This window comes from Erpetoichthys calabaricus, chromosome 11 (assembly GCF_900747795.2).
Source record: "Erpetoichthys calabaricus chromosome 11, fErpCal1.3, whole genome shotgun sequence".
NCBI classification, from domain to species: domain Eukaryota; kingdom Metazoa; phylum Chordata; class Cladistia; order Polypteriformes; family Polypteridae; genus Erpetoichthys; species Erpetoichthys calabaricus.
In genome coordinates, this window is record NC_041404.2 from 153956513 (window position 1) to 153970738 (window position 14226).

A 14226-nucleotide genomic window follows, 5' to 3' on the forward strand; every position below is an offset into this window, starting at 1 on the left:
CTCTAAAACTTCCTGGTAGACGGCTGCGTTGACCTTGGACCTCAGAAAACACAATGGACCAACACCAGCAGATGACATGGCACCCCAAACCATCACTGACTGTGGAAACTTTACACTGGACCTCACGCAACGTGGATTCTGTGCCTCTCCTCTCTTCCTCCAGACTCTGGGACCTTGATTTCCAAAGGAAATGCAAAATTTACTTTCATCAGAAAGCAGCAGTCCAGTCCTTTTTGTCTTTAGCCCAGGCGAGATACTTCTGACGCTGTCTCTTGTTCAAGAGTGGCTTGACACAAGGAATGCGACAGCTGAAACCCATGTCTTGCATACGTCTGTGCCTGGTGGTTCTTGAAGCACTGACTCCAGCTGCAGTCCACTCTTTGTGAATCTCCCCCACATTTTTGAATGGGTTTTGTTTCACAATCCTCTCCAGGTTGCGGTTATCTCTATTGCTTGTACACTTTTTTCTACCACATCTTGTCCTTCCCTTTGCCTCTCTGTTGATGTGCTTGGACACAGAGCTCTGTGAACAGCCAGCCTCTTTAGCAATGACCTTTTGTGTCTTGCCCTCCTTGTGCAAGGTGTCAATGGTCGTCTTTTGGACAACTGTCAAGTCAGCAGTCTTCCCCATGATTGTGTAGCCTACAGAACTTGACTGAGAGACCATTTAAAGGCTTTTGCAGGTGTTTTGAGTTAAGTAGCTGATTAGAGTGTGGCACCAGGTGTCTTCAATATTGAACCTTTTCACAATATTCTAATTTTCCGAGATACTGAATTTGGGACTTTCATTAGTTGTCAGTTATAATCATCAAAATTAAAAGAAATAAACATTTGAAATACATCAGTCTGTGTGCGTGTGTGTGTGTGTGTGTGTGTGTGTGTGTGTATATATGTATATATGCATATACTAGCCATACTCCCCTTCCAAGATGGGTTGAAATCTAAGTGAACAATGTAGACCGTTTACGTTTTCAGTGCACCATTCAGTGCATATGCCTCTGTTATATGCCATTTGTTATGGAATTTGTAAAAGCAGTGTTAATGGTTGTGATGTGACATCTGTTGGAATAACAAAGATACAGCAACCAGATGGACACAAAGACAGACATACAGACACTTATCTTTTGTTAAGGTAAATATATATACTCTGTTTGAATTTCCCCATGGGATTAATAAAGTTTCATCTAATCCAAGGATGGGCAGATTCAGTCCTGGAGGACCGCAGTGGCTGCAGGTTTTTGCTCCAACCCACTTGCTTAATAAGAAGCACTTATTGCTCAAGTAACACTTCAGCTTCACTTTAGTTGTCTCGCTCATTAAGATTTTGAACCCTTATTGCTTATTTTAGTCTTAAACAGCTGCATTCTTGTTTTTTAATTGCTCCTAATTAGCAATACCATGCAAATGACAAAAGAGACCAGCATTTCTCCATTTAGTTTGTTTTCATTTACACCTGTGTGTATTTATCATGCACTATTTGGTTTAATTAAATACTTGGAAGGAAAGTGAAGAGAAAAAAGTGAAGCACTGAGAATTACTCATCTGTTTTAGACTTCAAATCATTTGGATGATATCCTTAGAAAGGAAAATAAATCTAGGATACGAGAATGACCTGACATGGCAGAGTTAAAGCACTAGCAAGCCATGCAATTAAATAATTGACAAGGATTGGTTTTTAATTAAGCAACTGGGTTGGAACAAAAACCTGCAACCACTGCGGCCCTCCACGACTGAATCTGCCATATATATATATATATATATATATATATATATAAAATGTGTATATATTGTCTATATACTGTATATCTATATAGTGTATATATAATATGTAAATAGACTTGAATAACATAAATTAGATGTATTGTCAAGTTTTCAAATATTAATCTTTTACATTAACCTACACTAAATAAAATGAGACATGGATGGATAAAATGACCCTCTAGTGGGCTGTATTGCCCAGTTTAGTCTCCGTCCCTATCAAGTAATCTTGAATAAGCCATTTCCATTGCCAGGGCAGTCATACTGAATATAGATGAGAACAATTTTCAGTACACACATCTCTTTGGACAATAATGAACTATTTAAATAAATGTGATTTATGTGCAAAATGTCTTTTCAACATATGTAGCTGTTGGGGATGGTTGATGAATCTATAAGTGATGGCAAAGGTGAAACTGGTGGTAAAGCAAAACATGGCAAGTCAAAGATGGAGGAAAACCAACATTGCCACTTGAACTTTACTTTCAGAAGTCAGTATGGAGAAAAGGTTGCCACCAGCAAGCAGCTAACTTTGAAGTTGCACGGGCTAACCCAGATGTGATTTATGCATGAACACCCATGTTTGAACCATATTACCCTTAATGTGATATTTGGGAAGACGTGAAGGAGGACAATCCTCTTACTTTTCCCATACCTGACTGCTTCCTGAAACACGAAACTCTATACAGCTACAAAAGGCTCAGGGGTGTAAGAAGAAGAGGAACCATGGTCAGAGTGCTAATATAGTGTTCATGATGCCAAAGATAGGCCACCTTAAATATCAGGCTTGTCTGGAAGTGGTCTTGGGATGGTATGAAGCTACATCACAGCAGATATCTATTAAGTTTAGATCTGGAAGAAAGAGGGCAACAAAGACAAAGGCAGGAGGAAGAAAGGCCAGAGTGGACAGATTGAGGCAGGAGGTGTGTTTTGATTTGGTATGCTTTGTTGTGTGATGGGCGAGTGGACAGGCCACCCCACTTGTAGGCAGGTGTTGAAGGCCTAGGGTAGCTATGTTCAGAGTGACGGGTAAAGCTTTGTGTCATTTTGGAGTTATTACATTTATCCCTACCTGTCTGTGCTCAGTTTTTAAATGAATCTGTGCCTCGCCGTGATTCATAGTGTCTGTGTTGTCACATGTGCAGAATGCAGTGAAATTCTCACTTGCATGTGCTATTCCAGGTATGAGGTGACCTTACTAGAGAGCTCTCCTGTTAAGCTGTTTGCAACTAACCAATGGAAGGATCAGCAAGCAACCAAAAGTTGTTTAAATGGAAAAAACAACCCTTTGTGAATGATGGTCATGTGATCAACACTTACTGGTAGATATTCTCCAGTTTCTCTGGGATTTTTGAATATTCTCCGTAGCGGACATCTTCACATGCCTCCCAAAAGCTTAGGTTCTCAGCTAATGAAATAAGAGAAAGATTAATTTCTGTTCATTTTCAAGGTTGATAAACAAACAATGAAATAAAGGCTCAGATTTGAATATCCTATTATATTTCAACGGATGTCCTTAGAAATTAAGCAAACCCTTAAGAATATTGTAATTCTCATTCGTTGGGTCCACCATTCTGTAGTCGCTCTCCTTTTTTCTAAATTTGTTATTTTCATTATGTGGTCATTGAGGGCAACAATGGGCACAAGGGAGGAAAAACCCTGGATAGGACACTGGTGAATCTAAGGGCCTTGTCACATTATATAATTTTCCCAGTGATTTTCAGTCATAAACTTCATTTATATATTCATAGCAAGTTGGTGCAATCCTGTGACCCTCAATTCTATAATTTGACATCCCCAGTTACTCAGTCCAACCAGCCTGCAACTCATCCTGACAAAAGTGATTTTGTCTTAAGTCAAGAGTGAGATGAGAGAGGTTTGTGGTGTTAGGCGGTTTCAATTAAGGAAATCGTTTGGAGTGTGCAGGTCCCATGAAGTCGCAGGTGCACGTGGGAATGTGCAGACTCCGCTCTGTGGTTTATTGGGGTGCTTGGCTGATTGCACATTCACATGCAAATACAGTCATATGAAAAGGTTTGGGAGCCCCTCTTAATTCTTTGGATTTTTGTTTATCATTGGCTGAGCTTTCAAAGTAGCAACTTCCTTTTAATATATGACATGGCTTATGGAGACAGTAGTCTTTCAGCAGTGACATTGTTTATTGAATTAATAGAAAATATGCAATATACATCATAACAAAATTAGACAGGTGCATACATTTGGCCACCCCAACAGAGATATTCCATCAATACTTAGTTGAGTCTCCTTTTGCAAATATAACAGCCTCTAGACGCTGTCCTCCTATAGCCTCTGATAAGTGTCTGGATTCTGGATGGAGGTATTTGTGACCATTCTTCCATATAAAATCTCTCCAGCTCATTTAAATTTGATGGCTGCCGAGCATGGACAGCCTGCTTCAAATCATCCCATAGATTTTCAATGATATTCAAGTCAGGGGACTGTGACGGCCATTCCAGAACATTGAAATTCTCCCTCTGCATGAATGCCTTTGTAGATTTCGAACTGTTTTGGGTCATTGTCTTGTTGGAATATCCAACCCCTGCGTAACTTCAACTTTGTGACTGATGCTTGAACATTATCCTGAAGAATTTCTTGATATTGGGTTGAATTCATCCAACCTTCGACTTTAACAAGGGCCCCAGTCCCTGAACTAGCCCCACAGCCTGATGGAACCTCCACCAAATTTGACAGTAGGTAGCAGGTGTTTTTCTTGGAATGCTGTGTTCTTCTTCCGCCATGTTATGACCAAATAACTTAATTTTTGTCTCATCAGTCCAAAGCACTTTGTTCCAAAGTGAATCTGGCTTGTCTAAATGAGCATTTGAATACAACAAGTGGCTCTGTTTGTGGCGTGATTGCAGAAAGGGCTTCTTTCTCATCACCCTGCCATACAGATGTTTGTGCAAATTGCGCTGAATTGTAGAACGATGTACTGATACACCATCTGCAGCAAGAAGTTCTTGCAGGTCTTTGGAGGTGATCTGTGGGTTGTCTGTAACCATTCTCACAATCCTGCTCATATGCTGCTCCTGTATTTTTCTTGGCCTGCCAAGACCTGCTGGGTTTAACAGCAACTGTGCCTGTGGCCTTCCATTTCCTGATCACATTCCTTACAGTTGAAACTGACAGTTTAAACCTCTGAGATGGCTTTTTGTAGCCTGCCCCTAAACCATGAGACTGAACAATCTTTGTTTTCGGATCTTTGGAGAGTTGCTTTGAGGATCCCATGCTGTCACTCTTCAGAGGAGAGTCAAAGGGAAGGAACCACAACTTGCAATTGACCACCTTAAATAACTTTAAATCTCATGATTGGACACACCTGTTTATGAACTTCAAGGCTTAACAAGCTAATCAACCAATTTGGTGTTACAAGTAATCAGCATTGATCAGTGACAGGCATTCAAATCAGCAAAATGACAAGGGCACCCACATTTGTGCACAGCCAGTTTTTCACATTTGATTTAATTTCATACAACTAAATACTGCGTCACTAAAAATCTTTGTTCGGAAAACACCGCAGTACTCAGATATTCTAGGAAATGAAAAACATACCACTGTTATCTTTTTTGCTGAAAGGAGAGTCAATTATTATGCAGGTTGAGAGGGGTTCCCAAACTTTTTCATATGATTGTATGAGCAGATCCATTAAGTGCTTTATTCACACCTTGGAACAGATGGGTGCCAACATGGGGAATCAGACGAGAAACAAGTCAAGAGAGCGGAAAGTATCAGAAGTGGTACAGTACTACTTTATTACTTTTTGGTTTAGGATTAATTTAGCGAATAACAGAATAAAGCAATCATTCATAAGACTTAACTAATTCCAGGGTAGAATCTCATTTTTAGTGTAGCACTAGATATAATAATACAAATAATACTTAAATGTCACAACTACATACCACTGAATTCTTTTTCCAAGAAATGTACAAACTCATTGTGTCCAAGTGGGTCCCGAATGAGTTCCATGAAACTGAAGGCCCAGCGCTCTACTCGCATTTTAGTTGGCGTTGCCACCCTTACCAGAGTAAACAGAGAATAAGGTATCCATTCATTTTTAGTTTTCAAATGGACAAAAACAAAAAAAATGACATCATCCACCCATTCATTTTTTTAACTTGCTATTTCAATTATGGCATTCTGGGGAGCACTTCCCAAAAATACTGAATGTAATATCAGGACTCGCCTTGGATGCAGTATCAGTTTGACAGCGGGCATGCTCTCACATCTCCACATTTGCTTTTACTGGCTACTAATTACAATATGTCTTGAGGGAGAAAGCCCTCCTGGATATTAGAAGATACAAACTGGACGACAATTTGAACATGGCTCCCTAGAGTTGAGAGTCAAAGTACTAATAACAGATGACTTGTATACATTAAGTATAAAAGTATAAAATGTGATCAATAAAGGGTGACTTACAAGTCAGCGTTCATGGTCCAGTACATTGTGTCATCAGTTATCCAAGGGTTACTGGGCAGGCATCCTGACATGATGGGATCGTGCACCTGGTACTGCTCACAATGTTTAAAAAAGCTGCCAGAAAATGCAAAGGTCTCATTGTTAAAAATGTATGCAACTGAGGGCCCCCTCTAAAGACACCATCTCCTAGCGTCCCTCACTGGTGCCATATGCATGGAGTCTGGGTCTCCGTTCAAGATCTTTGTTTTTAATTTTAAGGCAGTGAATTAAAGGCAGTAAAATGTGCTAGGGGCTTGTCAAGTGTGTAGATGCTTCACGCAGGATGAGGTAACGACAGGGCTAAAGGGGATACTAATCAATTTGTCTCAGTTTTAAAACACTAGTTACTTCCGTCATTACTTAGTAACAGGGCACCAAGTCACAAGCTGAGGGACTTTATAAATCTCAGTACATTCCTAATGTACTGTAGAGAAGCAACTCTGCTGCTAAATGGCACAATGCCTACCAATGCATTTTAAGCTAACAAAGACAAAACGAACATGGAAAGCTGTTAAAAAAAAAAAAAAAACACCAATTCTCCTCTGCCAATAAAGAAAGACAATAAAGGAAACGAGAAATGCTTTTATGCACCAAAGCCTCTTCTGTTGGCATGAACACCCTGTGCCAGCCAGTCCATTGGCAAAAAGGCTGAGAATAACAAAGACCATCGCAATTTCAATGTAACAGAAGTTCTTTATTTTTAACTGTGATAAAAAAACGTGGGATGAAGACAAAAATTATTTCAAGCGTAAACTGTTGCATTTGGGAGGAGGCTGTTATAACAGTATACGTGGAAAGGCTGCAGGGGGGCAGATAAGGGCAAACATCATAGAAAAAATTAATAAAGCACTCTCTGCCTTAAAGCTAGCTCCTCCAGCATACATTTAAGATGCTTCTTGGAATTCTTTTAAGCAGAAGCACTTATCTATAGATGAAAAGCATGTCTAAAAGGAGACCAGTGGAAATAAGTATATAAAAAAGACTGTACCCAAACGAAATGACCATTATTAATACTCAAAGAAGTCAAAGGATCTCATCTCTTCTTTATAGGCAGGACCCCTTTGTGTCTCATTATATAAGGCCACTTTGAAAGTAATCTAAATGGTAACATTAGCATTAATGGATGAAATGCTGACTTACTTACCCTTCCAGGCATATCGAAGACTTCACGCGTGATCGCAGCAAGGCTTTCTTCGTTTGTTCAATCTAGTTTACAAACACAAAGAAATGCAATGCATGAGTTTATACACATATCTGTTGTATGCATTGTATGATTTTTAAAGGCTGAACATATGCATGCATGTGGGTTGCACGTTGGCACAGTGAGTAGTGCTACTGCCTCGCAATAAGGAGACCTGTGTTCGCTTCCCAGGTCCTCCCTGCGTGTTCTCCCCGTGTCTGCATGGGTTTCCTCCCACAGTCCAAAGACATGCTGGCTAGGTGCATTGGCAATCCTAAATTGTCCCTAGTGTGTGCTTGGTGTGTGTGTGTGTGTGTGTGCCCTGCCCGGGATTTGCTCCTGCCTTGCGCCCTGTGCTGGCTGGGATTGGCCCCAGCAAACCGCCGTGACCCTGTGTTAGGATATAGTGGGTTGGATAATGACTGACTGACTGACATATGCATGCAGGTGATAAAGTAATAAATGAGAGAAATGAGTCTCATGACAGTCTTGCTTACTTTACTCTACTTTATTCATGAAACCAGATACACGTACACATCCAGTCATTCTGTCTACCTTTTTATTACAATGTAGGTTTGTCGAATGTTGGCCACCATTGGTGCATGAGTGGTAGTGAAGAAGACACACTCACTCACACACCCAAACAGGAACATCGTATTGACAGCAACCACCTTGATGTGTTCATCTTTGGGATAAAGCTGGAATGCCTAGAAAAACCTCGCTGACACAAGGAGAACATGAAAACTCCACTCCAATTGTCTTCTATTAAAAAATACCAGAATGTACAGTATTTGAATTGAAGATCAGGAGATGAAACCTGACAGAAATACGGCAAGTTCTTAACCAGGTAATCAGACCGATCTTTCGTCAAGTCAAAACAAAATCTTAAATCAGAAAGCCAAAGAACAGAATGCCAGAATGACTAAAGCTGAAAAACAGAATGGTAAATGTCAAAGGAAACGAGGAGGAAGTGCGCAGCATGACCTTTATGTTGTCATGCTGTGCACGTCACGAGTTGCTGTCTCTGACCCGACTACCATAGTGGCACTGTAATGAGTGCACCAGAAAATGCTGGTAGAAAAAGACACGTATAAATTCTAACAGTGGCGGACCATCAGGGCCTGCAAGGCCTTCTCTGCTGGCCTAAAAAAATATCTGAATCACAAACTGATGTTAATTATATTTTGTCCATGATTACTTATTAAATACAGTGCAGGATTTACGTATAAGCTACACAAGCTATAGCTTAGGGCCCCCGCCTTCTTAGGGGCCCCCAAAACATATTGTCCGAGTGAGCAATTGTCATATATACTTAAATATACTACAGCATTATTTGTCCCAATCAGGCCCAGCCTTAGGCATAGGCGAAGTAGGCGACCGCCTAGGGCCCCGGCGTCCGGGTGTCCCGGATCGACTCCTTGGTCTAATTTTCACGCATTTCATAGAGCTTCCAGGGACCCCCCTTTCGCCTAGGGCCCCATAATACCTAAGACCGGGCCTGATTAAATAATTCCAAATAGTCTGTCCGCTTCCTTTCATAGCTTTTCCGATGGTTGTGCTGCTTCCAGACATATATTTTCGCATTAAAGCATTTAACCAATCACATTTCAGCTATCATTTGTTGCCAGGCAGGGTCAAAGTCAATGAAGTCTGCCCGGAGGCCTTCACTATCCGTTCTGCAGGCCCTCTAACACAATATAAATGTTGATTAAACTGTTGCTTCAACAATCAGATTTTGAGTTGGTGTTACTAGGGCCCTCTAGCAGGCGTACAGCAACTTCACCGTATTCAGACCCATTGATTAGATAGGATGGTGTAAGTATGCCATGGATGATTTTGCAGGAAAATCTCCCACTGATCTCCTTGACTTCCTTCATCAGAAAAATGGGGCATGGAGCATGGGGCAGCTGTACACATTGGTATGTTTGGCGGTGACCATTCCCGTGTCCACTGCTTCTGTCGAGCAGACATTTTCAGCCCTAAAGCGAATTAAAACTTATGCTAGAAATACGACAGGGCAGGTTCGACTTTCAGCATTAGCTTCGATGGCGACAGAAAGGGACTTCGTGATGGAACTGAAGCGCACGGATAATCTGCTAGTAATTGAACTGTTTTTGAGGAAAGAGAGGAGGATTGATTTTGTTTACAAATAATCCGAATTTTTGGTGAGTAAAATGTTGCGATTTTCCTAAATAATATTGCAAGTTTATGAGTTATTATTGATGTTTATGTGTGTCACGGCTGTAGCAGCAGTAGAAAGGAACTTGTTCACCCCTGGTTTGTCTATTCAATAAAGGCATTTATAGTGGCTACAGGAGTTATCTATCTGCGATGCAACGGCTCTTTTTACTGTATTTCTGCATATTAAGATGGTTTTTATAACCATAAATTAGTTTTTGAGGGGCTGGTTGATTCAGACGGAGCACTACTGAAGGCCTAGGTGTGAAATGCACGGTTCGCCACTGAATTCTAACCATGTGAAAAGAAAGTGAAACAGAAAACTAACATCAGAATTGGATTCAGCATCCTAAAAACTATAACACTTAAATAATCGTTAAGAAATATGCTTCCAAACAAGAGTAAAAAAACTATAAGCTGAACACAATCACAACAAATAGTGATCAGGTCTAGGAGTTGAATCCAGAACCTTGGAGCTGTTAGACAGCAATGTCAACCTCTGTGCATTACTAACAAAGCATTCTCCAACCCACTTCATCAAGTTCATTGTCTTGGGGGGATGAAGCCTATCATGCAAAATCGATGCATTGAAGGAACCAGCCCCCCAATTGATCACATAACCACCTCATGTAGGGCCAATTGGGAATTCTGCATTAACATAACCTGCCCTTCTTTAGGTGTGTAGGTGTAAAATGTGTATAGACATGAGGATAACATGCAAACTCCACAGAGACATCCACCCTTGACAGAGTCTAATCAAGGATGCTTGATATGTGATACACTGTGCCATCATGTCGCCAGCTTTACATACTGAATTAATCAAACACAATACTGTGAATTTCCCATTGGGATTAATAAAGTATCTATCTATCTATCTATCTATCTATCTATCTATCTATCTATCTATCTATCTATCTATCTATCTATCTATCTATCTATCTATCTATCTATCTATCTATCTATCTATCTACTCTTTTACAGTCTGAACATGATATACATGTACTCCACCGAAGCAGCAGTTGGGCCGGGATCCTGGAGCTAACTGAGGTGCTTATTTTTTTTTTTTTTTTTGACACAATTGTATCAGAAAGAAGAATTTTTATTATTTCAAAATACAAGGGAGATGAGTAAAGGGAGAACACAGAATGTCAAAATAAACAGAAAGGCAAAACCCCACTGTGCTTTCCTTCTAAAAGCTTTTTTGCTCTCCCCAGCTGGATATCCAGCAAACTTATCTACATTCAAAGATGGCGATTGATCTTAAACTTTTTCTCTCACTATCAATCATCACTTTCACTCATCTTTTCAATCATCACAATCGCTTTCAATCCATTGTTTTTTGTGACTCTCTGTCAATAAACCTGTGCTTCACCTACTTTTGGGGATTACTCAGCAACTAGTGATGAATGGTATGATAAAACTCAGTTGAGGATACCTATAACACTTGGATACCTTACAAAATCCCAGGATTGCCAGGCTACAGTACCCTCTGTTTAACCGCTATGTTCATGAACCCTTTTGTATGAATATGAGGCAAGTGCAAATAACAATCCCAAACCCAGTAGTCTCCAGTGAGGTTTTACAAGCTGCCATCTTGGAGGGATAATGCTGGCTTCCTTGTCTAATGATTCTAAATATTTCCCTTCTGGAATACCACCTGGCCCCGCATATTTCCCAGTTTGTGCAGAAGCTCTTCAACCGCCAATGAGAGCTTCTTCTCTATACAGTAAACTCTCAATGGCCTTTCCTACCCTAACAGTTTATTATATTATGACCCCTACTTACCCTATTTATGTGGTTTTATAAAGGAATTCCAACTACAGAAGACATTTTTATAAGAATGCAGTGCTTACCTCTTTTTTGTAGTATTCACTGTTCTTTTCTGAGAAAGGAAAAATAAAACTGTTAAAAATCATTTTTTGTATTTCTGTTACTATACTTTTGCATACATAATAGAAAGGTAAAGCAGTACTTACTTGTAGATTAAATGAAGCAAGAAGTAAAAATGCAGAAAGTTAGTAAAAGCTGACAAGAAACATGAAACACCAAATGTCTTTTATTCTGTCATTCTTTTTTCTATGCATTTTTCATACAATAACATCTGTTTATTTTTGCATATTTACTACTAGGCTATCACCTTTGTACCTTATTGTGTAAAATATATTGGATGACATGGACAATATAAATAAATATATTTGGACTGCTTTGAATATCAGTTGTGTTATTCAATGCAATAAAGATCTTACAGAGTAAGGAAGGCTCCATTACCAGGGGATAATTCTGGCTATGTCACTAAATGTCACTTATACTCAGGGGCCATTTTGTTAAGTCCCCCCATCTAATTAATGCAAATAGCCTGGTCCTTCAAACAGAAAGTCACGTGACCTCTGGACACAGTCAAGAGGTTTAGTTGATGCTTGACCAAACTTTGGAACACGCAAGATGATTTTAAGCCACTTTGACTGTTGTATCTTTGTTGGTTCTAGCTTCCCCCCTTTGATTTTCACATTCTGCTATCTCTGCGAAGAATGGTGACATAAATAAAAAGACATCTAGTGAGTTGCAATTCTGGGCGACAAAACACTTTGTTAATGAAGGAGGTGTGAGGAGAATGACCAGACAGAGACAGTCAAGATAACAGAAGGGCCACAAACAGTCAAACAACAGGTCTTTACACCAGTGGCGTGCAGAGGGGCATCTCTAAACAAAGGGTATTTGACCACAAAAACTGGACAACTGAAGACTGGAAGTCTTGCCTGATGAATCTCAGTTTGTACTACAACATGCACATGAATTTAGCATATTCATCATGAATCAATCGATCAATGAATTTATGACAGAGTGACCAGACAGAGGCCTCTCCTCAGTAAAAGACACATGAATGCCCACTTGAAGTTTGCAAAAAGACGCGTAAAGGATTCAGACAGTGAGAAACAAAATCCTCTGGTCTGATGAAACCAAGATTATTGTCACTACTGGTGGAAACCAAGCACTGCTTATCATCTGAGCAATACCATTTCAATGGTGATGCATTGTTGTGACCACATCATGCTGTAAGGATGTTTCTTAGCGGCAGGGACTGGGAGACTAGACAGGGTTGAGGGTAAGCTGAATAGAGCAAAGGATGGAGATATCCTCAATGCAAACCTTCTCCAAAGCAATCTGGACCTCGGACTGGGCTGAAGGTTCACCTTCCAACAGGATGGTGACCCTAAGCACCAAGCAAAGACAACACAGCAGTGGTGTAGGGACAACTTTGTGAATGTCCTTGAGTGCCCCAGCCACAGCCCAAACTTACATTCAGTCAAACATCTTCTCTGGAGTGACCAGAAAACAACTGTTCCCTGTTGGTCTCAATCCAGCTTCATAGAGAGCAATGTTAGAAAATCCCCAAATTCAGGTGTGAAAAGCTTGCCATATCAGATCCAAGAAGACTCCTGGGAGTGATGTCTGCCAAAAGAGCTTCAACTAAGCACCCAGTAGGGGTTCTGAATACTTGTGTCAAGAAAGACGGTCTTAATGTATGGGAACTGGCCGGGGGGCCCATAATGTTTCTGATGCCTATGTACTGTATGCTTCTGTTTTGCTATCAAAACAGGGGCCCCAGTGCACTAAATTTTGCACGGAGGCTTATGATGTTGTTAAGATGTCAATGGGATATTTCAGCTTTTTATTTTAATAAATTTGCAATAATGTCTAAAATTCTGTTTTTGCTTTGTCATTCTGAGGTATTGAGTGTTGTTTTTAAAATGATTTTAGCTCAAGGCTGGAACATAGCAAAATGTGAAAAAGGTGAAGGAGTCTGAGAGCTTTCTAAATACACTGCAACTGGAAGCAATAATCTACCATTTCTCACTCTGTTCAGAGTCCTTTATTGTCCATACTATTTTAAATATGTCAAACACATTAAGTTAAAAGATCCAGATATAAAAGTAATCCTAGAATTACAAGTCAAGTTACATTTGACACAAATGCCTAGAGTACAGTATGTACTGATCTCTTAAGTAACAGGAGCAGGTTCCCCCGTGATGTCTCCTCACATCAAGTGTAATGTCAGACAGTCTATACAAAAAATGGTGGGTTTATGATAACAAAATACAAATGCGGTAGAATCAAAAGGAGATCTTCAAGTAAAAACTAAGCACTTGAGCCATTTGAGCAAGGCCCTTAACCTGAAAATTGATTCAGAGATGCTGAACAATGGCCAACCCTGTTTTCTGACCACTAAAGGTCATGTGAAAAGACAATTTCCCCTCAGGGATACATAAAGTACATCAAATCAAAAATCAACATCAAAGATAAAAAGTCCCTGATTTTGGACCCTTTCTACACAAATAATGAATTCACGTCTACCAGGAGGGATTGGTTGTCTGCATGTCATCATCAAGCCCTTTCTTTACCTCCCTGAAATCTCTTCTCACTCTCAAACTCTTCCTCCTGTTCCTAAGCCATCACCTCTTCTCTCTTTTGGACTCTAGACTTGAAGGAAGCTATGGGTTGAGATGACATACAGGCCAGGCCCCCAAAATCATTCCCTTTCTTTAGGGGAGCTTTCTGAACCCCTGGTGAGCTATAAAAGGGATGCAGCATGGAAGAGGCTTATCATAAAAGAGCAAAACACCCCAGCTCCT

General features: G+C 40.1%; 1 protein-coding gene across 1 annotated transcript in view; it reads right to left on the minus strand.

The window, feature by feature from the left end:
- Positions 1 to 14226, minus strand: part of rgs11 (regulator of G protein signaling 11) — an 86350-nt gene that overhangs the window by 24604 nt on the left and 47520 nt on the right. The window contains exons 10-14 of the mRNA XM_028812598.2: positions 11449 to 11472; positions 7382 to 7443; positions 6199 to 6312; positions 5679 to 5794; positions 3079 to 3166 (exon numbers count right to left, since the gene is read on the minus strand). Coding sequence (XP_028668431.2) covers positions 3079 to 3166; positions 5679 to 5794; positions 6199 to 6312; positions 7382 to 7443; positions 11449 to 11472 — 404 coding nt within the window. The remainder of the gene's footprint in view (positions 1 to 3078; positions 3167 to 5678; positions 5795 to 6198; positions 6313 to 7381; positions 7444 to 11448; positions 11473 to 14226) is intronic.